A 26373-nucleotide genomic window follows, 5' to 3' on the forward strand; every position below is an offset into this window, starting at 1 on the left:
CTCCTGGAGGAAAGAATATTTACAGAAATGTCTATAATGATTCTTGACAGGAGAAGTAGTTTGTACTTTAATCTTTGAAAATAAATGGGTCACATAGAGATAACCACTGGCAAGTTTTTAAAAATAATTGTTTATAAAAGGAATATACGTCAAACATATATGTATACATATGTGTTGTGTATAAACTCTCATCTTGGTATCTTTGTTGTGGTCACAAATTCTCGATACCTCTGTACTTTGCTTAACAATTACTATTCATTAGTAACTTCAGGGGTCATGTATTCAGTGACAAACAGGTTGGCATTTGCATCAGGCCCAACTCCTATCCAAGAACATTTCCCTCCTCAGGGTTGAGGTCACTGAAAAGATCACGAATGGTGGGTAACCTTCAGCTGTCATTCAGATGCTTCAGAAAGTTCTGTAGGACTCGCCAAATACTTTCCAGAATTGAGTAAATCATTTGTGCTATTTAGATTTTGGCAAGGATGTTGTGATGTTTTGGAGTATAATTATTCTATTAGTAGGGATTTTTTTGTGTTTTGTGCCCTTCATTATTTCTCTATTATGAACTATTTGGGGCATAAACAGTTTTAAACTGTGAATTAAAAAAGAAGTAGACTTATTTTTCTAAGTTTTAAAAAGGTTGAATTTAATGTTATAATCTCTTTGGTGTCAGTGAGAAGGTTTAATTCATTGTGTATTTAAACCTGTTAGAAATATGTTTAATTAATCTAATTATTTTTATTTTCAATTGTTTCTAAAACCATCAACACATTTTCAAAGATGACAGGTGGAACAAATAAGTCTCCTTCTTAACAGTAAGGGAATAAAGGAGTCATCTTAGTATATGACATTTTGACAACATTCTAGAAGATGAAGTGAGACGAGAAATCATCAAGGTTTCACGGCCATGTGAGCTCCGCCTCAGAGTGTGCACACTGGTGGGCTATAGACAGAAAGAAAGTTGATTTGACACAGGAGCACCCAGAGAGGTTTGGGACTTGGAGATTCTAGATGTGACAGAGGGCAGGCTGGAGGCTGGAACTGAAAACAGAATGGCCGTGTGCTTCCACAATCTCCAGCAGGATTATACACTGCCAGGTGTCTATCCCCTAAGCAGTAGACTAGAGCTTTTTTCTCTGCAGGAACTTAATGGTCCAGAAAAAAAAGACCTTAATTGGGGCACCTGGGTGGCTCAGTCGGTTAAGCGGCCGACTTCGGCTCAGGTCATGATCTCACAGTTTGTGAGTTCGAGCCCCGCGTCGGGCTCTGTGCTGGAACCTTGGAGCCTGGAGCCTGCTGTGGATTCTGTGTCTCCCTCTCTCTCTGTCCCTCCCCCGCTCACACTCTGTCTCTCTCTGTCTCTCAAAAATAAATAAAGCATTAAAAAAAAAAAAAAAGACCTTTATGTCCTGGCATTTAGGAAATGCTCCATCCATAAAGATCAGGTACCTGCCAGACCTCTGCTTGAAGAGTCAAAAGTCCTCCATGCTTGGGGTGCCTGAGTGGCTCAGTCAGTTGAGCTCAGGTCATGATTTCACGGTTTGTGAGTTTGAGCCCCTCATCGGGCTCAGTGCTGTCAGTGCAGACTTCTCTTCGGATCCTCTATTACCCTCTCTCTCTACCCCTTCCCCCACCCCCCGCTCTCTCTCTCTCTCTCTGTCAAAAATGAATAAACATGTGCATAAAAATGAGAATTCCTCCATGCTTACATAGAGCATATCACCAGCTTTTCAGCACCCCTCAGAGATATGGATGGGGAAGCAAGGATGTCAAGACATTTTAGGAAAATGTTATGCATAAAAGAGGTAGAGCAAAGTAAATAAACAGGAAAAATTGACTTTGGAGGAATCAGATAATGTAGGAAGCAGAAAGGAATGCAACAAACAAAAAAAGTAAACCTCAATACATTTAGCTAGTGTTCGTGGAAATATTCTAGACTAGATTGTATCCATAGAACAAGAAAAATGTCCTGTGAAAAGGAAAACTAGAGGCCAAAAAAAGAGCTCTCTGGGCGGGGAAAAAAGATTGAATTTAGAAAGTAACCAATAGAAATAGTGCAAGATAAAGCCAAGAGACTCTCTCAAAAAGTAGATAAGATGCTTGGAAAATAGGAGATAAACGGTCAGGATATAGAAGAGAAATCCAGGGGGTCTAACATCCAAGAGTATTTTTCATAACTGAAGGACTGAAAGACACAGTGTCCAGAATGAAAGGTACATTGAGTGTCGAGTACAATCGGTGTTAGAAGGCTCCCTCAAAGGCACTTCATTGTGAAATTTCCAAGTAGGGTGGGTAAAGAGAAGATTCCTGAACCTTCTGGGGAGAGAGGTGGAGGTTCTTCCAAAAGGATGGAGAGTCAGGAAAGATTAGATTTCTCAATTTAAAAAATGGATGCTGGATAAAGCAGACATGCCAATATGAGAGCCTTGAAATCAGTGGATCTCACTTGGAGGTGCCCTACACAGAGTCCCTGGATGATGGCTGGGGGCTGGGGGCTGGCCTGGGAGCCACAAGGAAATGAAGAGCTCCAGGGAAGGCTTCCAAGAAAAAGGAGAGCCCCAGGGATGCCTGGGTGGCTCAGTCAGTTAAGCGGTTGACTATTTTGGCTCAGGTCATGATCTCACGGTTGGTGAGATTAAGCCCTGAGTAGGGCTTTGAGCTGACAGCACAGAGCCTCCTTGGGATTCTGTCTCTCACTCTCTGCTCCCACCCCCTGCTCACTGTTATGCCCAGAATTCGTGATCCCAAAGACCACCAGGGAGCTGAGTCTGATGCAAAAGCAAAGAGCCTTTATTCGAGCTAGCTCGAGCTCAATCTCCTACCTGCACCCACGCAGCAGTGAGATACCGGAGGGAGAGGGGGAGGGTGAGGGAGGGGGAGGGGAAGAGAGGGAGAGGGGGGAGGGGAGGGGGGAGAGGGGGAGGGAGGGGGGGAGAGGGAGAAGGGGAGGGAGTTTCAAAAGCACAAAGGTTTTATAGGGATCATGGCCTTAGCCGATTGGCTGGGGAAGGGTCGTGGCCTCAGCCGATTGGCTGCCAAAGTGTGGTCCCAGATCAGCAATTACCAGTGTCACCTGGAACTTGTTAAAAATGCAAATGTTGGGCCTGGTGGTCACAGATGTACTGAATCAGAAACTCCGGGGGTGGGGCTCAGCAATCTGTGTTTGAACAAGTCTTCCAAGAGATTCTGATGCACCTGAAGTTTAAGAACCACTGTGTCTGAGGATCTCTAACATGTTTGGCCTCAGTGTATACAGAACGTTTCTCACTGGTCACCTATTAACCATTGGCTGTCAGCCTTGCTGTGCTATATAAATACCTAGCACCAAACACCATCCCCAGAGACTCTGATTTAATTGGTTTGGGGAGGGGTAAAATGCTCTCGGGTCATTCTAAGCCTGGACAGGGTTGAGGGCTCCTTCCTCTGGCCCCTACCTGAGAGAAGCCCTCCCTCTTCTACTCACACTTTCCACGCCTCTCACACTCCCCTTCCTCCCACCTCAGACTTCGGAAGAAGGCATCAATCGGTAAGTTACTTAAGGGGAGGAGGCCTGTTCTGAGGTTTGAGCAGGAACTTCTTTCTGTGGCCATGTGGGGGACATAGTCACTAGTCAGCCGGCCTAGGTCTGCTCTTTCACTCACATGTGCGTGGTCTCTCTCTCTCAAAATAAATAAATAAACTTAAAAAAAGGGGGGGGGGCGCCTGGGTGGCTCAGTCGGTTGAGTGTCCGACTTCGGCTCAGGTCATGATCTTGTGGTCCGTGAGTTCGAGTCCCACATGGGGCTCTGTGCTGACAGCTCAGAGCCTGGAGCCTGCTTCAGATTCTGTGCCTCCCTCTCTCTCTGCCCCTCCCCTGCTCATGCTCTGTCTCTCTCTCTCGGTCAAAACTAAATAAAACATTAAAAAAATTTAAAAAAAAAGGGAATTCCATATAATAATGCCTGGTATGCTGGGGATTTTAAAAAGATGAACTGTAGTAACAAAGGAGGTGATGCAATAAGAAAAGATAAGAGTTCCAAGGAAAACAAAAGCTGTACCAGAAAGAAACTACTAGTACCTCTGTGGCATAGAGACCAACCTGGTAGAATAGTACTGGCTGGCAAGTTGTATCAGTACATACTGGCTGAGGACCAGGTTTGTCTTGATGTTGGTTTAATAATGTAAATAGAGTTGTATGTATTAGTTTGATGGAAGTAATGATATTGGGAGAATGGCAGAGGAATTGTGTAAGAGAGTCATCTATTATGGCAGGCACAGTACTTCAGAAAATGTCTAAAACTGATTAAAAAAAAAACAACACAGCATGTTATTTAGAAATACAGCGATAGCTTCCAGAAGAATAAAGTTAAAAAAGCCAAAGTCATTACCTCTGGGGATTGGGTGCAGTAGAGCAGAAGATTCTTGTTTTTCGTAACAGGCTTTTAATAAATATTCTACTTTTTAAAGGTATGTGCTTGGGGTAATATGAAGTATTAAAAAAAATAACTTATATAACAACGAAATGCATTGTAGTAAACTTTATTAGACTCTAGATTACAAATGAACAGTGAATAGTTCTAAAAGACATTTTGGGGACACTGGGAAATTTGGAAATGGAATGAAAATTTGGTTATGTTGTGGAATTGTTACGAATTTTCTTAGGTGAGGTAATGGAACTGTGATTGAATAAGAGAATGTCTGCTTCTTTGGACAAGCGTACTGAAGTATTTAATGCTGGATTCCCACAGTCTCTGCAAGTTATCTTCAAATAATGCAGCATGTCCATTTCAGAGGAGGAAGAATACTAATATTTGTTGAATCTAGGTGGTGGCGTATGGGTGTTTATTATACTAATCCTTGAATTCTCTGTACTTTGGAAATTCTTTGAAATAAAACATTGGGGAAAAAAAAAATCATTGCTATGTACTCTCGAAATCAACCTTTCCCCTGAAATGTAATATCCAGGCACTGCCTGTCATTTTGCAGACATATTGGAACTGTTTGCAGAGGGCTCGTTTTGGTGTGGTGTCTTCATACCCCGGACAGCACCGCCATTAACTGTTTATGGGCCTTCTCCACTCGGATGCTGAAGGAATGGGCAGAATGGCAGGGAAATCAAACTCTAATGAAAAAGATGTCTGGTCAGCTCAGGGCCTGTTGAAGAAAAAAAAAATCATTAAACGTCAGCGAGCACTGAGACATTCTATCGTCAGTGGTGTCACGATGTATTTTGCTCAATTCTAGAGCTCATTTCCTGGACCCCATGTAATACCACGGAGAAAATAGATCTTTTTGTTAAGCCCTAGTAAGAGAAGTAAGTCCTTTATTAGACCAAATTTTTGCCTTACTAATTTCTTCCCTGAAGAATTTGATGATTGTGAAGGAAAAAAATATACCTTTCCCACTATTTTATTTCTCCAGAGATGATGGCATTGAACTGCTGGCCTCTCCATGCCCAATTCTTGTGTAATTTTAAAAGAAATATTGACAAGCTATAGTATGGTTGCAGGGAGGTTTACCAGATGGATTGGCACAACAGGAAGTAAAAAAGGGTTGAAGGAAATGGAAATATGTACCCTGAAAAGAGACGTCCTAGTGGCACCTGACAAATGGTATCCAATATATTTACATAGATACTATGTATAGAAGATATAGACATATTCCGGTATGACTCCAGGAGGCAGAACTAAGATGAGTGGGAGTTATAGGGACACAGATTTTCTAACACCACAAAGGGAAAGGATTTCTAATAGTTAAAATAATTTAGCCCAAGTGGATACCTTAGGAACTTATCTCTCCTTGGCAGAAGAACATTTGTGGTGTGGATGAGTGGAGTTGAGGACATAGTTCCAGTATCAGCTGAGAAATTGAATCCTTGAAGTGTCTTAGGATAAGATTCTCTGATTTTAGAGAAAGCCACTCTTATTTCTGAATTAATGCTATGTGCCAGCTGTTGTAATAGGTGCTTCTTCATAATGGTTCCTTTATTCTTTATCAAGTAGGCATTCCCCATTTCTCATATGAAGAAATGATTCCATCTTGGATCTTCTGCGGATCCTTTCCCTTCCAGCCCCTCCATCTCCAGGGGCTGCTTTCTTTTAATGTTTATTTATTTTTGACAGAGAGAGAGAGAGAGAGAGAGAGAGAGAGAGAGCGCGCAGGGGAGGGGCAGAGAGAGAGAGGGAGACACGGAATCCGAAGTAGGCTCCAGGCTCTGAGCTGACAGCACAGAGCCCGACGCGGGGCTCGAACTCACAGACTGAGAGATCATGACCTGAGCCGAAGTCGGACATTCAACCGACTGAGCCACCCAGGCGCCCCTCCAGGGGCTGCTTTCTACACCTGGATTATTTCCAGGACTCTCAACTACTTCTTTCTTTCTTTCTTTCTTTCTTTCTTTCTTTCTTTCTTTCTTAAGTTTATTTATTTTGAGAGAGAGAGAGACAGAGTATGCAAGCACACAAGTTGGGGAGGGGCAGAGAGAGACGGAAAAAGAGAAACCCAAGCAGGCTTCGCACTGTCAGCGTGGAGCCTGACACAGGGCTCGAACCCATGAACCTTGAGATCATGACCTAAGCCAAAATCAAGAGTAGGCTGCTTAACTGACTGAGCCACCCAGGTGCCCCTACTCCCTTCTTTCTGAAGCACAGTCATTTAGGATTTTTCTGAGCTGGTATTCCCCTTCCCCTTACCACTTTAATGTTGTCTTCAAGGATGTAAAATTCTGCTCTACTGAGAAAGAAGAATTTGTGTGTCCTTGGCTAAAAACGTTAGTTACTTTTTGACCTGTTGTTACAGGGCAGTGGGGGATTACGAATAACTAAAGTTTATTCTGCTACATCTGTGACTTCAGGGGAGTTTAGAAAAAGACAGTGAGTGTGGACTTATTCTTTAATGAAAGAGCCCTTGGGAAAGCAAATCTTTTTTTTTTTTTTTATCTTTTCATTTTAGAGATGTAATGAGGATATAAACGCCTCACACTAGACCTCCTTCCTCTTCCTGTTTTAACCCTTCTGCTGTGGCGCTTAGTGAAGTTAACATCTATCACATTCCCTCATGGTTTGCCTATTCCCATCACTAGTTCATCAGAGAAGATGTCCACCTTTGTCTCTAAGCCACTGTTAAACATCGCTGGAATGGTACGTGTTAGACCAAAATCACTTTGGTGGCCATGGCAACAGTCCTGGCTGGCTGCTTTGCTTTTTCCTCCAGGAGTCGGAGCACTTCCCAGGCAGGGATTGTTGCCCATCGTGGTGGGAGAAGCAGAACCAGGGCCGTGTTCTCCACGGCCCAGGAGGGGCTTTGTATCCTTCCCGTGGAGGATGGTTTCTGGACTGAGAAGGGTGACCTGCTGGGACATCATGACAAAATAATGCTGTATCTTGGCTAAATCTGCCATCACGGTTTTCTGGTCTCCATGGGAGAGAGTGCTTCCACTGCTGCGAAGCTGGTTCTCCCCTGTTGTTCTCCCTAATAACATGTTTCCTGGGCCTCCAATATGCTGGCAGTTTCCCCCCACTTCTTTTTAGTCGGGCTCCTCATTTTCTGGTGATGACAAATATGGATGGCTGCTTAGAGCCGCCCCTCCTCACACCCAGAGGCAAAGCTGTAGAGAAATTCTGAGAAAAGAATATTTATCTGATTGAAGATTATTGAGAGAAGGAGAAGTAGTCCCAAATGACCTTAAGTCTCTGACATCTTTCTTTTCGCTCAGGACTGAGACCATTTTGCAGGTCACTATCATCCATGAGGCTCCCGCCCTGTCCCTGAAGGCAGTGTGGGAGAGTTCTGATGAGTTTTGGTTGCTACAGTGTGTCTTAGCTGGTGCTCCTTGGTTGTCTTAGCTTATCTAGGGATGTATGGTTTGAGATGTAATGAATTCCTTTTTTAATTTTCGAGAATAATAGGTTTGGTAGGGTTCTTCAGCATTTCTGTCAGGAAGCTTCTTCCAGACAGCCCATCTTCTTAATGTGAAATGATCCCACATTTCAAATCCAAAAACATTTATTCAATTACAGAATCTACTTCCTAGAATGTCTTAAATTTTTTTGACCTTTTTTATCACCCTGATCTGCCAAGATGTTATGGGCATTCTCTGTGAACCTCAGATTCAGGGGAACATTTTCCACAAACTGCAATCAACAATTGTTACAGCTGAAACTTCTTTTAATTGAGATGAACTCAGTGTTTAATTGGGGTCATTGCTAATACTTCTCCATAACCTTAGTGTTATACTGGTTTGACGGTGGAAGAAGAGAAAAATAATCAAGCACCATCTAATAGAATAGTGTCATGTTTCCCAAAGTGTGATACATGGATTATTTGTACCGAAAATCCCAGGGTGCTAGCTAAAATGCAGATTCCTGGGTTCATATTAGACGTACCGATGAGAATCTCTGGTCAAGACTCCTTGGCATATGCATTTTTAATAAGCTTTCCATGATTCCTTTGCACACTAAAATTGGAAATCAGTAGGTCTTCTGGTGTCTTGTTCCGTTTGGTGATTGCAGTTTTATTTCTAAAGATCCACTTTAGTGGGATGAATGGCTCTTCTTCTGTCAGAGACTTAGCCTTTCTTCCCTAAGAACAACAGTCAGGGAATCTATGTGAACAACTCTTAGAAATTATAATGGAATAAAAGTACTTAGCTCCCGGTACTATCGGCGAGAACACGAATTGGGAGACAGCCTTTCTACCCTTATGTGAGCAGAAGGTTTTCTTCCGGAACCAAAAACTGAGTACTTTCAAAGTCAACCACTGTGTTCACCATGCTGCAAGATGAAGAAGTGACTTAGTCACAGAGAAGAGTCCCAATACCATCACCTTGAGGAAATCCATGAGAGACAGCCACATTTACTGAAGGCCAGGCACTGTTTGTGATAATTTTCACGTATTACCTTGTTCAGTTCTTACTAAGTCTTCTCAGCAAAGAACATGTTGTCATCACCATTTTACAGATGAGGAAACTGAGGTCTCAGAGAGACCAAATTACTTGTGCAAAGCTCCACTGCTTGTTAGTGCTGGAGTTGACTGTTCACTCAACCTTGTCTCCAAAGTTTGGCAGAAAACCTGTGCTGTAGATACTATTTTCAGGGAGAAAAGAGGCCAGGACTTGGCATCCATGGTTGACCTAGAGACTTGAAATTAATTGTATTGAAGATTTCAGCCTTAATTCATTTGGAGAAATCCCATTTTGGGAATTAACCTTGATTCTGCCCGAGAATCGACTTTCTAGGCTGACAAACCTGTGATGTGTCACAGGTTTGATTAGAAGGCCTCCACCATCACTTCTAGCTCTCAGACTGTCAGCAAAGGAAGAAAGTGAAATCTATTAATTCTGTCTCCTTTCAGATTTTTTCCAGATAACTCCGTGTACACCCCATCACCACTGATTCTTCCCTAGTTAGTATAATATATACATACGTACATATAGGAGATTTATCGTCAAGAATTGGCTTGCACAATTATGGAAGCTGCAAACTCCCACGATCTGCAAGCTGGAAAACCAAGCAAACCATTGCATAATTTAGTGTGAGTCTGAGGCCTGAGAAGCAAGGGAACTGATGGTGTATAAGTTCCTGTCTGAGGGCCAGAGAAGGTCTGACTCTCAAGGGGTTGGATGATGGCCACCCCATAGTGGGGAGGGCATTTTACTTTACTGGGTCCCACTGATTAAAATGCTAATGTCATATGAAAACACCCTCACAGACACATGCAGAAATAATATTTAATCAAGGCATTCCATGTCCAGTCAAGACATAAAATTAACCATCACATCAGGCATCTGTGGGAAATGTTCCATAGGCTATCATACTAAGTGTTATTAGGCACTTATGTGCTAACTTTCATTCAGGTGCTTTATACTGACTCATTTAATATACACAATAAGTTTTAATAAGTTAACAAGTTACTCTCACTATGCATATTTTTCAGATGAGCAAACTGAGGCCCAGAGAGAAGTTAAGTTACTTGCAGCTAAGAGACGAACCAAGCAGGTAGACTTGAGAGACTTCTTTCCTCACCACTTTGTATTATTATGCTTACTGTGGATGATGCTATGACAGCTACAGTGCATTTATTGAGTACCAGTAAATATGGTAAAGCCTTCTGCTGGGAACTTTACATACGACATCTCTGATAGATACAACCCTGCAAATTAAGGTAGATTTTGCCCCACTTTACAGATGAGAAAACTGGGGCTCCCTGTATTGACTAATTTGACCAAGATCACACAGCTCATGCTATTTCCATTAAACCCTGTAATGGATTTTTCCTCTTATATTTGTTTTGGAATCCATTTCATTGACTTTTTTTAAGTGAAGGGATTTTTTTTCCTACTATTTAGACTCCAAATTGCCAGCCAGTGAGTGGGATTGGTCTTTTGTATGTTAGGGTTGTGGCAGGCTTCTCTGAAGGGTATGGGAGACGTGTGAGGACATGTAGGTTGACATTCCAGAGCTCCCAGAGGAACAACTCCTTCTGTAAGTGGAGACTGGCTTCAATTCTATATGATCATGACTCCAGTCCCAGGCTCCTGCTGGGACATCCACGCCCCTTCCATTCTGGTCTCAGGACAATGGCAGCCCCCTCTCACAGTCCTTCTCCTGCCAAATTTGCTCCTGATGATTCATTTTAATTTTGGCAAATGTTGCATTTTTTAATACTTACTTCTCTCTCTCTCACTTCTCTGAAGTCTGTGTGCAGTACATTGGTGTTTTCAAGCTGACTCCTGATTGACTTGATCTCGAAAAACAAACTGTTATAGTGAAATGTCACATTTGTTTGTTTTTCTTTTAATTTTTTTTAACGTTTTTATTTATTTTTGAGACAGAGAGAGACAGAGTACAAACAGGGGAGGGTCAGAGAGAGAGGGAGGCACAGAATCCGAAACAGGCTCCAGGCTCCAGGCTCCCAGCTGTCAGCACAGAGCCCAACGCGGGGCTTGAACTCACAGACCTCGAGATCATGACCTGAGCTGAAGTCGGACGCTCAACCGACTGAGCCACCCAGGCGCCCCTTGTCTGTTTTTCTTTTAAAGTAGGTCTTCATATTTGCCTTGATTACAGCCCTCATCACTGTATGATCCATATGCTGTGGATCTCCTTTGTTAGTCAGCCAGTCTCTAGAAATACGGGTCCAATATGGTAGCTATTAACTACCTGTGGCTGTTTTAATTCAAGATAATAATTAAAGTTAAATAAAATTGGATCATGTGGTATTTTTATTTTTAATTTTTGGGGGAGCTTCCATACTGTTTTCCCCAGTGACTGCACTGATTTGCATTCCTACCAATAGTGCACAAGTGTTCTTTTTTCTTCACATCCTCACTGCCACTTGCTATTTCTTATCTTTTTGATAGTAGCTATTCTGACAGGTTGAAGGTGATATCTCATTGTGGTTTTGATTTGCATTTCCCTGATAATTAGTCATGTTGAGCATCTTTTCATGTGTCTGTTGGCCATCTGGATGTCTTCTTTGGGAAAATGTGTACTCAGGTCCTCTCCCCATTTTTTTAATCATATTTTTTTGGTGTTGAGTTGTAGAAGTTCTCTATGTGTTTGTTTATCCTTATCAGACATATCTTTTGAAACTATCTTCTCCTACTAAGTAGGTTGCCTTTTTGTTTTGTTGGTGGCTTCCCTTCACTGTGCAGAAGCTTTTTATTTTGATGTAGTCCCAATAGTTTTCCTTTGCTTTTGTTTTCCTTGTGTGAGGACACCTATCTAGAAAAATGTTGCTATGGCCAATGTCAAAGGAATTACTCCTTGTGTTCTCTTCTAGGATTTTATGTTTTAGGTCTCACAATGAGGTGTTTAATCCATTTTGAGTTTATTTTTGTGTATGGTGTAAAAAAGTGGTCTGGTTTCATTCTTTTGCATGTTCCTGTCCAGCTTTCCCAGCACCATTTATTGAAGAGACTGGCCTTCCCCACCGTAGATTCTTGCCTTCTTTGTCATACATTAATTAACCATATAAGCAAGTGTTTATTTCTAAGATTGATTTGGGTGTCCGTTTTTATTCCAGTACCATACTGTTTTGATTAATACATCTTTATGGTGTATCTTAAAATCTGGAATTGTGGTACTTCCAGCTCTGTTCTATGATTCAATAATTCCACTACTGGGTATTTACCTGAATAAAATGAAAATACTATTTTGAAAAGATACATGCACTCCTCTGTTCATTACAGCATTATTTACAATAGCCAAGATATGCAAGCAACCTGAATGTCTATTGATAGATGAATGGACAAAGAAGATGTACACACACACACACACACACACACACACACACACACAGAATAATATTACACAGCCATAAAAAATGAGATCTTGCTATTTGTGACAACTTGGAGAGACCTTAGAAGATATTATGCTAAGTGAAATAAGTTATACTGAAAAAGACGAATACTATATGATTTCAGTCATATGTAGAAACTAAAAACAAAACAAATGAATCAACAAACAAACAAAAAGTAAAATCAGACCTTTGAATACAGAGGACAGAACTGATGGTTGCCAGAGAGTATGGGGGATGGGAGGATGGGAAAAATGGGTGAAGGGGAGTGGGAGCTATAAGCTTCCAGTTATGAAATGAACAAGTCATGGAAATAAAAAGTATAGCATAGATAATGTAGTCAATGATACTGTGACAGCGTTGTATGGTGACAGATGGTGACTACACTTGTAGTGAGCATAGCATAATGTATAGACTTACTGACTCACTATGTTGTACACCTGTCAACTCTACTCAAATAAAATATTTTGAAAAAGGGGGGCCTGGGTGGCTCAGTTGGTTGAGCATCCGACTTTGGCTCAGGTCATGATCTCACAGCTCATGGGTTCAAGCCCCATGTCGGGCTCTGTGCTGATAGCTCAGAGCCTGGAGCCTGCTTCTGATTCTGTGTCTCCCTCTCTCTCTGCCCCTAACCCACTTGCATTCTGTCTCTGTCTCTCTCAAAAATAAATAAAACATGAATTTTTTTTTTTAATTTAAAAGAAAGTTAAATGAGGCTTATGGCTATCAAATGGGACAGTGCAGATATAAAACATCTCCACATCACAGGAAGCTCTCTTTGGCAACAGTTCCAGGAGATAAGGACCAGATCTGTACTGTTATAATATCTGCCTGACATATGGTAATTACCAGGTTGGATGCATCAGGGAATGTCTTCCTGGCTTGAGTTTTATCTCCTCAAACTACATGAATTACTAGTGCTGCCAAGACTAATATGCACAATCTTCATGAGTCTATGTCATTCCCAGTCGCTCTCCCCTTTGGCTCCATGGAGGCGTGTCAGGGAACTCTTGGGATCACAGCAGAGGGTGGGATATTCCTGTAGGAATCTTCTCAGTGGTCTTACATCTATATTTTGTGGCTTCTGTCATCTCTTGACTTCTCACTTAGAGTCCTGGTTACATATTAAATGATAAAACGCTCTGCCTCTTGCAGACCAGCAACAAAAATGTTAATAGTTCTGTCATGGCTTTAGGGCTCTGCCAAGTGTTTTGTAGACTAGAAGTGCAGTCTTCTATTTTTGCCCTCTTAAAAGCACTCTCCCTCGAGGGGCACCTGGGTGGCTCAGTAGGTTAAGCGGTTGACTTCAGCTCAGGTCATGGTCTCACAGTTTGTGAGTTCGAGCCCCGTGTCACGCTCTGTGCTGACAGCTCAGAGCCTGGAGCCTGCTTTGGGTTCTGTCTTGCCTTCTCTCTCTGTCCCTCCCCTGCTAGCATGCTGTCTCTGTCAAAAAATGAATAAACATTAAAAGCGCTTGCCCTCACTGGTCTTCATCTTTCCTGAATCCCAGCACTGGAATCTCTAGCACCTAGGGAGGTACCCCTCACCAATACACACCTTTCTAGAGGGTGCTCTATATCAAATCTTGTCTTCCTGGCTGCATTATAAGCCTTGAGGTCAGGAGTCACTACCCCTCTTAGAGCTCTTAGCACAGGGATGGCCCAGTGATACAGATATAGATTTATAATCTATAAGGATGATTTCGGGGATGCATTTTTATCCTTTTCCTCTGTATTATAATGGGGGACAGGTGGTATCTTTTCCAGTGATTCATGCACTATACCTGAATATCTTGGGTGCCTCTTTATCCCAAACCATTATGTTGCTCATGTTGTCTTTGTCACCATGGGAAGAAAAAGTTGATCTGGTAACTTCTGAAATTTTCAAATGAAAAGGAATTTCTTTCCAGGACAGGATGATGAGTTTTGGCAGCATTGTTCCATTGCACAGCTCCAGGGGGGTACATTCACAGCTTTTTCCTATGTGAATAGCACCCGCTTCCGCTGTGCTACACAGCGTCCGGAGGGATGGAACTGATTTGGCAGTTCTCTCCTATGTCGTCTGCAATACCGTTGTTGTTACTCTTCAGTCTGCAGGGTTTTACCTGTGGCAAAACTGGAAAGCATGCCAGCACAGGTTAGGTGACTCTTCAGGGTGTCTAGGCTGTGTGATTCTAGAACACTCCATTCACAAATTCCTTGTGAGACACTGCCCGTTTCCCACTAGGCCCAAATCATTGCAGTAACTAAAGTATGGTGTCAATTACATCAAGACGACTAACACTTTTGATGGGTGGAGAAGAGGTTGTAGACAACTATTCAGTCTGAGACTAGGGAAAGTAAATTGGATCCAAAGATTCTGTGAAGGTCCTTCCCTACCTTTCCTTAGCGGAGAGTAGTAGAGGTTCAATGACAGCTGACTCACGCCAAGGTGGCTCAGCCCCTTGTCTCATCACCACCAGCTGAGTTTGCCTGACAAGCATAAAGCAATATGAAGAGTCTGATTTAATAGGCTTTAAGACATCCACCTGCCTTAAAATCTTTTCCTTTGTTTAGTCTCTAACAGTTGAAACCAATTAGTAGACACTTTTTTCTTTTGTGTCAAGTAATGCTTCCTGTGAAGAATTAAGGATAGGCTTAACATTAATTTATTAGTGTTAGAAATCAGAATAATGGTTACCCTTGGGGAATGGTATTGACTAGGAGGGGAACAGGGAGTTTCTCAGCTGCTGGGAATGTTCTGTTTCTCTATTTAGGTGTTCCATCTGTGAAAGATTTATGGGACTTTACAGTTATGATTTGTATATCTTTCCATATGTTTATGAATCTTCAAATTAAAGTTTATTTAAAACAATTCTTAGAAGATAGCCTCAGGAAGCATTCACAGATATTTATAACTTAGTTAAAACAAGGACATGAGCTTGTTTCCAAAAGGGAGTTAGCAGTTTGCTGAGACTACTGGATGCGGAGGGGGAAGAGTAGATAACAATGGAGAGAAAGGGCCAATTTGTCTTCTTTGAGCTTATGTCTGGGGTTCATTCTGCCTTGGTTCTTCTGGGAACAGAGTACAATTCCCCAGTGAGTTACATACTTCTTTTGAGTCTATTCCCATTCTCCTTCAAGGATCTAAGAAAGGTGAGCAGGTTACAGAACAGATTGGAATGAAAAGTGACTTTTTTGGCTCAGATCCAGAACTGGTAATAGAAGGTGATTCTCTTGGGCATTCAGCTTCAGGAAAGCATGGAGCCAGTATTTCATCTGGAAAGCAAACCATAGATGAGTTCTTCCAGCATGACCTGGCTCCAGTTAGGTGGGAAGAGACCAACAAACTGTAGCCATCTGGATACCAGTTGTATACAGATTTATGTTTATGTGTTGGTGGAGAGAGAGGTGCAGAGCTCAGCTAGGAATCTTTCCACCACACTCTCCTCCAAACCAGTGGATGTCTCTTCATCCCCTCTTCTTCTGTGTGACACACACATGGGGTCCATGCATGTGAGCAGGTGTCCTTCTTCCCCTCCAGCTGGTGAGTCAGCCAGCTCTCTCAGGTCACCATCCAGCTTCTGAGGAATATTTAGACTGAACAGGTGATTTCCGGGTGCAAGCTGGCAAGGCTGGCCTCGTGGAGGAATGTAGATAAAAGTGCTTTGGGAAAACGCTTGTTTGGCTTGCGTGCATTCTCATTCATGTTACTCGTAAACAGTTATATATTCTCAACTGGAGCCCCATTTGTTTCTTCTGTACTACCTGAGTCCAAATGTGAGGCTAAAGCAATACCAATAAATCCTTCTTGTTGGTGAATTTTTTCTCTTCAAGGACATCAGTATTGATAGCAGTTGCACAAAGGGACCCCGCATCAGCTTTCCCTGGGGGGGTCCTTGAGTTCTTCTTTCTTTCTTTTTTTTTTAATTTTTTAAAATGTTTATTTATTTTTGAGAGAGACAGAGACAGAATGCAAGTGGGCTAGGGGCAGAGAGAGAGGGAGACACAGAATCAGAAGCAGGCTCCAAGCTCTGAACTGTCAGCACAGAGCCTGACGTGGGGCTCAAACTCACGAGCTGTGAGATCATGACCTGAGCCAAAGTCGCATGCTCAACCAACTGAGCCACCCAGGCACCCCCCTTGAGTTCTTATTTCTGTGGAACTAATGAGCTTTATCAACAACGGGCTCACATTCTCCTCATGTCCCTGTTCTCTGTCTCAGTGTCAAAATGGAACCAAATCTCAGCACTGCACGAGTCTGTTTACAGCTATTTTATTACAATCTGGACCTTGTTAGTTTTCTCAATCCCATGGGCCTCAGAGAAAGATTCTGAGAAAAAAAAGTCATGTCTCCTAAGAAAGGTCAGAAATTTGAAGTCACATGTAACCGCTGATTTAGTGGTAGTTAAAACATTACCACCTTGCATTTGTAAAGCACTTTGCATTGGCACTTTTATAAGCCTTAGCTGATTTGGTTCATCTAACAGCCCTGTGAGGTAGTAGGCATTATCTCTGTTTTACCGGCTGGGTGACCTATTCAAAGCCACACAGCTGTTCTTATGACTGTCAGTAAAGTGTGCCATTTTTCCTATTCCCCTTGTTATTAAAGATATTTTAACATCAGTAATCAAAACAGGAAGCCAGTTGTGACATTTATGTTAAGATCTGGTTATATTACTGGTCTAATGAAGCAAATATTTTGGAAAGACACCCAAGTTAGAGACTGGCCATAGACAGTAGCCTCCTTTCATGGAGCGCCTCTTGCCTGTTGACTGTGGAGGCTGCTCAGAGAGTCTTCAGACTTGTCTGCAGAGCAGGGCAGCCCTGGCTTGCTGAGGTATAGTGAGGGGCTTGAACTTGGAAGCTTTCACTGTTTCCCTAAGCCTCCAGTGTTTCCAGGTTTACTTTTGCAAGCTTATTATTGACTAAATGGCTATATTGATTCTATACAATGAGATGACATAAAATATGGAAACGCTTAATGTTCAATAAGACTATGAGCCAGGCTCTCTTATAAGAGCTTTGCATACATTAACTCATTTGGTCTTCATAACAACATTTGATTATTCCCACTTTTCACTTGAGAAGGCTGAAACTGAGCAAGTCATTTGCCCAAGGTCACGATGCTAATATATGGAGGAGCTGGGATTGAACCCACTAAAATTCCAGAGTCTGAGCTCCCGGTCACTTCAGTATGATGCCTTAGGCAGGTCTTCTAGGGCAAGCTCTTTTTTTCATTTATATAAAACTCAGATCCTTAGATTTAAGTCCATCCTAGGAGATCATTGGCAAAGGAGTTTTCTAAACACCTCAAATGGGGACCAAGAAAACTTCCTGAAGAGAAAAGAGAGTTGAGGCATATATCACTTCTAGACCTGACCTCCAGGAAGTTACTCATTGATGGGCGTTCTCCAGCATATTGCTGATTCCCATAACTATGAAATGAGAGTGGCCCCTTTCCGCTGGAAACTGACAGAGGACTTTGCACCATAGACTCCAGGAAACTCAGTCTCAGATCAGGGACTCAGCATTCTGTTCTTTGTTTCCTTGAGAGCAGAATGGCATCATTTCAAGTCAAGCAGCCATACGAACATGAGGCTGGGCTACCCACATACAGGTAAACGTTCCAAACAATTTTCAGTGGAGTATGGAGTATAGGTACCAACTCCATAACAGGGCAACTGAGAAGCATAGGTGCTTAACTTAAGATTCCTAGATACCCAGCAATGGGTTTTAGGGGCAGGGGGATGAACTTGCATAATTGTGTGCCACATTTTGGTTACATGTGTATGGTATACTTTTTTCATTGGAGTCTCAAAGGGATCCATGACCCCAAAACATTGAATAACTATGACTATAAGCTATGACATCTCATGAACTTATTTATGTGTAGCTTTTCTGGGACATCAGATGGCAGACTATAAAAGCATTGGTTTTATGAATTTTAGGGATCATTGTGATCTATGTAATTTTCACTTTACTAATTGTCTTTACATAGATACAGAATTGATTCAAATAGGCCTTTGCATTATGTGTATTTACAGACTGGATTTTTCCATCTACCGCATGGAGACTTCTTCATTGAGCCTGTCAAAAAGCATCCACTGACTGAGGGAGAGTACCACCCACACATCATTTACAGGAGGCAGAGTCAGAGAGCTCCAGAGCAGAAGGAACCAACCTGCGGATTAAAGGGTATTGTGACTTAAATTTCCTTACTGCATTGAGGAGTTTGTCTTGGTTCTATTATTGTTTTATTACATCATGACTTATTCTTACTCAAATCTTTTATCTCCTCCCCACTCTTCTGTTGCCACAAAGTATGTGCCCCTGTAGAATCATTTCACTTCTCCATAGTCTCTTCATATTCTTTTTTTTTTTTAATTTTTTTTTTCAACCTTTATTTATTTTTGTGACAGAGAGAGACAGAGCATGAACGGGGGAGGGGCAGAGAGAGAGGGAGACACAGAATCGGAAGCAGGCTCCAGGCTCTGAGGCACCAGCCCAGAGCTCGAACCCACGGACCGCGAGATCGTGACCTGGCTGAAGCCGGACGCTTAAGTGACTGCGCCACCCAGGCGCCGCAAGTCTCTTCATATTCTTAACGGGAAGGGGAGAAAGCATCTTCTACATCCTTGCCATATTAATCAATGATACTTACATGATATGCACAATGGTGATTTTTTTTTTTTTTCTAAGTAGCTCCACGCCCAGGGTGGAGCCCAGTTTGGGGCTTGAACTCATGACCCTGAAATCAACACTTGAGCTGAGATCAAGAGTTGGACGCTTAATTGACTGAGCCACCCAGGTGCCCCTGTTTTTTTTTTTTTTTAACTTTTTGAATCCTCTAGAGGAAGATAGTTTAAATTAAAGACAATGATTTCTACTCTTAACAACTGCTTGTCACATCTGCCTTTGGAAGGCAGATTTAAATGCTTGATGATGCTGATAATGATGTGTGAAGATAAACTGAAAGATACATCAACAGATATTCATCAGATGATGAACTGAGCTAAGCTTCTTTTGGCTGCCTTTTGTTTGTAGTTCACTGACATGTTTCCTGACCTTTGGACCCTGGAGTGACCTGAACTGGTCCTCTCTGCCTTGTGCTAAACAGTTTCAGGTAGTTTTCAGAGGTAAACTGACCAAGTTATTTACTTACAATTCCCACATTCTCTTTGATTTGTAGAAGATAATAATCTATGCATAAAGCGCCCCTGGAAATGGGAACATTTTCTTAAATATTGCATAGTTTCTCCTTTCTTCAGAGGAAAAAAATTATGGGCCGGGGGCCAGTTAACAAAAGGAATCATTAATATTATTTATATGTCTTAAGGATTTGGAAACCATGGACCTCAATGAGAAAATAGATAGTGAAGGAATTAGCGCTGGTGGATTCTGATCATGGTTTGAGAGGACTCAGAACTTGAGCTTTGCAGGCAAGAGAAGGAAAGGACAAGGGCACAAGTAATTTCTCTACAGACTTCACCTAGATCCTGGGATAGATGATAACTTTCCTGGGAGTTTCTTCTGTAATCTTAGCAGAGCAGAGTATGTAAACAATAAGAAATTTTGAGTCTATAATGTGTTTTTACACGAAAATGGACAGCTGCTTAAATTCTTTAACTTTAGGAAGCCATTCCAACTTTGTCCTTAATTGGAAAACTTACTGTCTAAATCTCCTTCGAGCAAGAACTGGGAGAAGATACTTCTTCTGGATGATCTGATTGATTAAATTACTAATTCAGATAACTTAGTCTCAGTGTGAAATTTTAGGGCTCTGATCTAATCACTTGAAGACTTTCCCAATTCCTATTACACACTGGATGATGGGATAACACTTTGTATGTGTGATTTACTATTTTTTAGTAAATCACTGGGTCATCACTATGGCAGAGAGAGTGATTAGGGCAGTAAGTGAACTTGCCTGGAGAATCACTTCTGTAGCTACAGTTGCTCTGTGAAGTGAGTTAGGCTAATCCTCATCCACCTGCCTTGAACACCTCTCTGTTGAGGTAGAGTTCATTAATAATGAGTTCAGAATGGCACATATTTAGTCATAAAGGCAGAAAGGATAGATAGGAAAAGAGGGGTTTACAAATGTCATGTCCCTGTTAGGTCACGCACAATACCTCAGCTATGGCACTTGTCATATCATTTCGTTATTGTGTTTCCCCACCAACCCTAAGGCTTACCATTACTTTGGAAACTGCTCTGATTAATGCTACTTGGAGAAATATTTGTATTGTGAATTTCTCCACACATATCTTCTAAAAGATATTCTCTTAAACTTGCTTAAAACCTCCCACTGTCAGAACGGAACAGCTCTTTTGGAAGGACCTTTCAGAATGCCTAATGCAGCTCCTTTTTTTCACCAAAGATGCAATGCGATTCAGACAAAGGAGTGAACTTTCTATTTTAAAAAAGCTTTTTCAATACTTACTTATTTCTGAGAGAGCACAGGCAGGGGAGGAACAGTGAGAGAGGGAGACACAGAATCCGAAGCAGGCTTCAGGCTCTGAGCTGTCAGCACAGAGCCCGGCGTGGGGCTCAAACTCACAAACTATGAGATCATGACCTGAGCCGAAGCCAGATGCTTAACCAACTGAGCCACCCAGGTGCTCTGGTGAAGGGAGTGAACATTCAAAGCCATCAAAGCAGTAGGTGTTCTGAAGTTAGCCAAGCTTAGAAGTCAAGGTTCTATTATACCTTGGGCTTTATACTCCCTCATGTTTATTCTTATGTCTTCTTTGAATATATAAATCTTGTTTTATCAACAGTCTTGAAAGCCCCATTGGAGTAGGAATTCCCTTCCCAAACAGTATGTAACGTAGTAGGTGGTGCAAACTAGAAATTTAGTGAATCATTGGAATGAAGTAGTGATTCATAGCCAGATAGATGAGACTAGAGTATGCTAGCCTCTTGTCTATATAACATTGATAGAAAGAAAAGAGAAATGTGTATTTTCTAGAAGTTCAGAAGGTGTCAGTTGTTCTGTGAACATCTCCCTTCCTAAGACAACAATATGATTTAATGCCTAAATGACAGCTAGAGAATCAAGAATAATCTAATGTGCTTGTGAATATTCTTAAAATATATATGACATTTGGGTTTTAAAAATCTTGCTTTATTTAAATGTACTTGGTCTTTCTAAACAAGGTAATTGTGGTGTTCTTATGTCACATTACCCTGCCGAGATGATGGAATTAACTGACAGTGGCCATGTCATTAGCCAACATTAAGGTACACTTCATACTTAGGTCAGTTGGTGTTTCGAGGTTGAATTACTGTGATTATATCAAGAAAGATCACCTTTACTTGTGTAACGTGTTGTGCCTTTGTAATGTTCAAGGCAGAAACCCCCTTGGTAGTGAAAAAAAAGATGTACTTTAAAAATGCTCTAGTAGTTCAAGAGAGAAAATGTATCATTTTTTTTCCTCTAAAATGTGTCCCTTTACTTATGTTTATTTCCCATGTAGAAAGGTGTTCAGGAATTTCACAATGGGTCCCTTATCAATATGGTCTAAAAGTTCATTTTACCGACAATGACAAGTTCCTTTATCTGAAGTTTTTTGTCAAGAACATATCACACTGGGACTTGAGTGGGTTTTAGATGGATATCTGGGGGAACTATGGTTTTAGGAGACTGGGGAAGGGGAGAATTAACACTAGTCAGATAGGTCTGATGCTAACAGCTACAGGGTTATCAATGGCGGGAAGAGGTCTAGGCAGGTAAGGTCAGAGTTTGGGATTTGATGCATTAGGTATTCTAGGTTAGAAACATAGGGTCTGGTTCCTGGCATGCATTTTTGTGTTCAAAATTTATTCATTCAACATCTGTATATTGAGTATATTCTTTTTTAAATGTTTATTTATTTTGAGAGAGCGCATGAGCATGAACTGAGGAGGGGCAGAGAGAGAGGGAGAGAGAGAATCCCAAGCAGCCTCTGTACTGTCGGTGTGACCTGAGCTGAGGTTGGACGCTTAACTGACTGAGCCACCCAGGTGCCCTGAGTACATTCTTTATGTCTGGTGCTCCCCTAGGTTCTGTGGGTTCATATGTGAATAGGATATAATTCTTGGTCTTCAGAGCTGACAGCCTGGATGTGAGACATGGGTAAGTCGGGATCTGGTCCTAGTTTTATTTTTATAATATCTGGTAAGACCATGAAGGAAAATGGGACCTCAATGCAAGAATTGGGATTTTTGTCACTGTACATTATATTTTTGCTAGGACATGTAGCTATAATTCATTCATTTTCCCTATCACTGCATTTCATTATGTGAATGTTCCACCTGATCCTGTCTCCTGTGTGTAGATCTGAACTGCTCCCAGTTGGGGACAATTATATAGGCCAACTAACCTTCAACAAAGCAGGAAAGAGTATCCAATGGAAAAAAAAGATAGTCTTTTCAGCAAATGAAGAGAAAACTGGACAGTGACATGCAGAAGAATGACACTGGACCACTTTCTTACACCATACACAAAAATAAACTCAAAATGGATGAAAGACCTAAATGTGAAATAAGAAACCATCAAAATCCTACAGGAGAAAACAGGCAGCAACTTCTTTGACCTTGGCTGCAGCAACTTCTTACTAGACATGTCTCTGCAGGCAAGGGAAATAAAAGCAAAAATGAACTACTGGGACCTCATCAATGTAAAAAGCTTCTGCACAGCAAAGGAAACAATCAACAAAACTAAAAGGCAACCAATGAAATGGGAGAATATATTTGAAAATGATCGTTGTATACAGGGTTAGTATCCAAAATCTATAAAGAACTTACCAAACTCAAAACCCAAACAAATAATCTAGTGAAAAAATGACAAAAGACATGAATAGACAATTTTCCAAAGAAGACATCCAGTTGGCTAATAGATATTTAAAAAGATGCTCAATATCACTCATCATCAGGGAAATAAAAGTCAAAACCACAACGAGGTACCACCTCACACCTGTCAGGATGGCTAAAATTAACAACTCAGGAAACAAGAAGATACGGCGAGGATATGAAGAAAGGGGAACCCTTTTGCACTGTTGGTGGGAATGCAACCTGGAGCAGCCACTCTGGAAAACAGTATGGAGATTCCTTAAAAAATTAAAAAGAGAACTACCCTATGACCCAGCAATTGCATTTCTAGGGATTTACCCAAGGGATATGAAAATACTGATTCAAAGGGGGCACATGCACCCTAATGTTTATAGCAGCACTATCAACAATAGCCAAATTATGGAAAGAGCCCAAATGACCATCAACTGATGAATGGATAAAGAAGATGTGGTATATACTTACATTGAACTGGATAACATTTGACTCTGCAGTTGTGCAAAACTCATGTGCTTTTTGATCTCAGAAGCTTTCTTTAAGGATAACAGGATGGAAGGTCTCTGTGACTAAGTCAATCCCTACAATGTGGTATATATATACAATGGAATACTATTTGTCATCAAAAAGAATGAAATCTTGCCATTTGCAACAACGTGGATGGAACTAGAGTGTATTATGCTAAGCAAAATAAGTCAGAGAAAGACAAATATCATATGATTTCACTCATAGGTGGAATTTAAGAACCACAACAGATGAACATAGGAGAAGGGAAGGAAAAATAAGATAAAAACAGAGAAGGAGGCAAACCATAAGAGACTCTTAAATATAGAGAACAAACAGGGTTGCTGCAGGGTGGAGGGGGAGGGCGGAGCGATGAGCTAAATGTGTGATGGGAATTAAGGAGGGCACTTATAGGGATGAGCACTGGGTGTCCTACCGAAGTGATGAATCTCTGAGTTCTACTCCAGAAGCCAATAGTACACTGTATGTTAACTAATTTGAATTTAAATAAATAAAAATTTAAAAACAAGACTGTTCTTATACATGTTTCTTAGGATTCAAGTCCTTATCAAAGATAGTGGAATGAATATCTCATAGTCTGTATACATCTGACTTTACCAGATGATGCAAACTTGTTTTCCAAAGTTGATATTCAAGCATGGTAAATGAGAGTTCCCACTGTTCCATGTTCTGTCCAATACTTGCTATTCTCACTTTTATATTTGGCTGGTCTGGTGAATATGAAGTGGCATTTCTCTATGCTTAGTGTTGAACTTAACAAACATATTTGTTATGAAGTTGGACCCCAAATCTATGGCTTGTGGCTATAGATTCTCCATAAATAGTTTTCTCTCCTGTCCCAGAGTTCAAGCCTGGAGAACCAAGTTTAAGTTTGCTTACTAGTTTCTTTGTTTTCTGGTTCAGTTTTTCATTTATTCTCTAATCTGACTTTTTAAAAAAAAATGTTTATTTATTTTAAGAGAGAGGGAAAGAGAGAGAGGGCTCAAGTGCATGCATAGGGGTGGGGACAGAGAGAGAGGCATGGGGGGTGGTGGGGACCAGAGAGAGAGGAGAGAGAGAGACAGAGAGAGAGAGAGAGCAGGCTTCATGGTGTCAGCACAGAGCCCAATGGCAGGCTCTATCTCATAAACCGGGAGATCAAGACCTGAGCAGAAATCAAGAGTCAGACACTTAACCAACAGAGCCATCCTGGCATCCCTCTAATCTGACTTTTAAACTTACCATTGTTCCCCAGAGCAAAAGTAGGGAGCAGCAGATGCCCCAGCTGGCTGTGTGCATCAGAGTTCAGCCAGAGAAGCAGAACCAGTAAGAAATATACATTAGGAGATTTATTGCAAGAAAGTGGTTACCACAATAGCGGGGGCTGGCAAGGCAAATCCAAAATCCATGGGCAGACCGTGAGGAAGGGCAGGCTGCAAGTCTCAGGCTTAGGCTGAAGCAGCTGTCCAAGGCAGAATTTTTTCTGGGAAGTCTCAGCTCTGCTCTTAGGATCTTTCAGCTGATTAAATCAGACCTACAGATTATCAAGAATAATTCTCTTTACTTTGACTTTATTAATGGACTTTAATTTACACCTATGAAACACCTCTCACAGCAACGTCCAGAGTAATGTTTGAATAATGGGGACTGCAGCCTAGCCAAATTGACACATAAAAAAAGATAATCACAGTGCATCTTTCGCTTTTCTCTCTGAATTTCTACTTACTTGTATTTGTTTTTCTTTTTTCTATTTTTGGCCTCTGAGGATTTCTTCCCTCTTTTTTAATGCTAGTTAGGGGACTTAACACTGGGAGAGTTTTTTAGGGTATCTGGTCTACCATATTGCAAGAAATCAGTCTTGAGTAGATTTCTTATTGAGGTCATTTGGAAATTTTTGAGTTGCTTTTTATTTTTTTAATTATCATTATTATTTTTAATGTTTATTTTTGAGAGAGAGAGAGAGAGAGAGAGTGAGCGAGGGAGGGGCTGAGAGAGAGACACACACAGAACCTGAGGCAGGATTCAGGCTCTGAATTGTCAGCACAGAGCCTGATGCAGGACTTGAACTCAAGAACCACGAGATCATGACCTGAACCAAAGTCAGATGCTTAACCAACTGAGCCACCAAGGTGTTCTTTGTTTTTTTGTTTTTTTTTTCTTTTGAGTTGCCTTTTAAATGGTATGCACAGACATTATTAAATACTAACAAATATTATAAATGTTATAACATTAACAAAAATCTCATTAGAATAATTAGCATAGGTTCTTTAATATATGGCTTTTATGATCTCGAGGTATGACCCTTCTATCTCTACTTTCTTGAGGGTTTTTATCAAGAAAGGATGCTGTATTTTGTCAAATGCTTTCTCTGCATCTATTGAGAGGATCATATGGTTCTTGTCCTTTCTTTTATTGATGTGATGAATCACATTGATTGTTTTGTGGATATTGAACCAGTCCTGCATCCCAAGTATAAATTCCACTTGGTTATGGTGAATATTTTTTTAATGTATTGTTGGATCTGGTTGGCTAAAACCTTGTTGAGGATTTTTGCATCCACGTTCATCAGGAAAATGGGTCTGTAGTTCTCCTTTTTAGTGGCGTCTTTGTCTGGTTTTGGAATCAAGGTAATGCTGGCTTCATGGAAAGAGTTTGGAAGTTTTCCTTCCATTTCTATTTTTTGGAACAGCTTCAGGAGAAGAGGTGTTAACTCTTCCTTAAATGTTTGGTAGTATTCCCCTGGAAAGCCATCTGGCCCTGGACTCTTGTTTTTTGGGAGATG

General features: G+C 41.2%; 1 protein-coding gene across 2 annotated transcripts in view; it reads left to right on the forward strand.

The window, feature by feature from the left end:
- Positions 1–26373, forward strand: part of ADAMTS12 (ADAM metallopeptidase with thrombospondin type 1 motif 12) — a 325208-nt gene that overhangs the window by 102590 nt on the left and 196245 nt on the right. For both annotated transcript variants that reach the window (XM_053201656.1, XM_027075102.2), the window contains one exon: positions 18305–18455. In XM_053201656.1, coding sequence (XP_053057631.1) covers positions 18305–18455 — 151 coding nt within the window. The remainder of the gene's footprint in view (positions 1–18304; positions 18456–26373) is intronic.

Source organism: Acinonyx jubatus, chromosome A1, assembly GCF_027475565.1.
Source record: "Acinonyx jubatus isolate Ajub_Pintada_27869175 chromosome A1, VMU_Ajub_asm_v1.0, whole genome shotgun sequence".
In the NCBI taxonomy this organism is placed as follows: Eukaryota; Metazoa; Chordata; class Mammalia; order Carnivora; family Felidae; genus Acinonyx; species Acinonyx jubatus.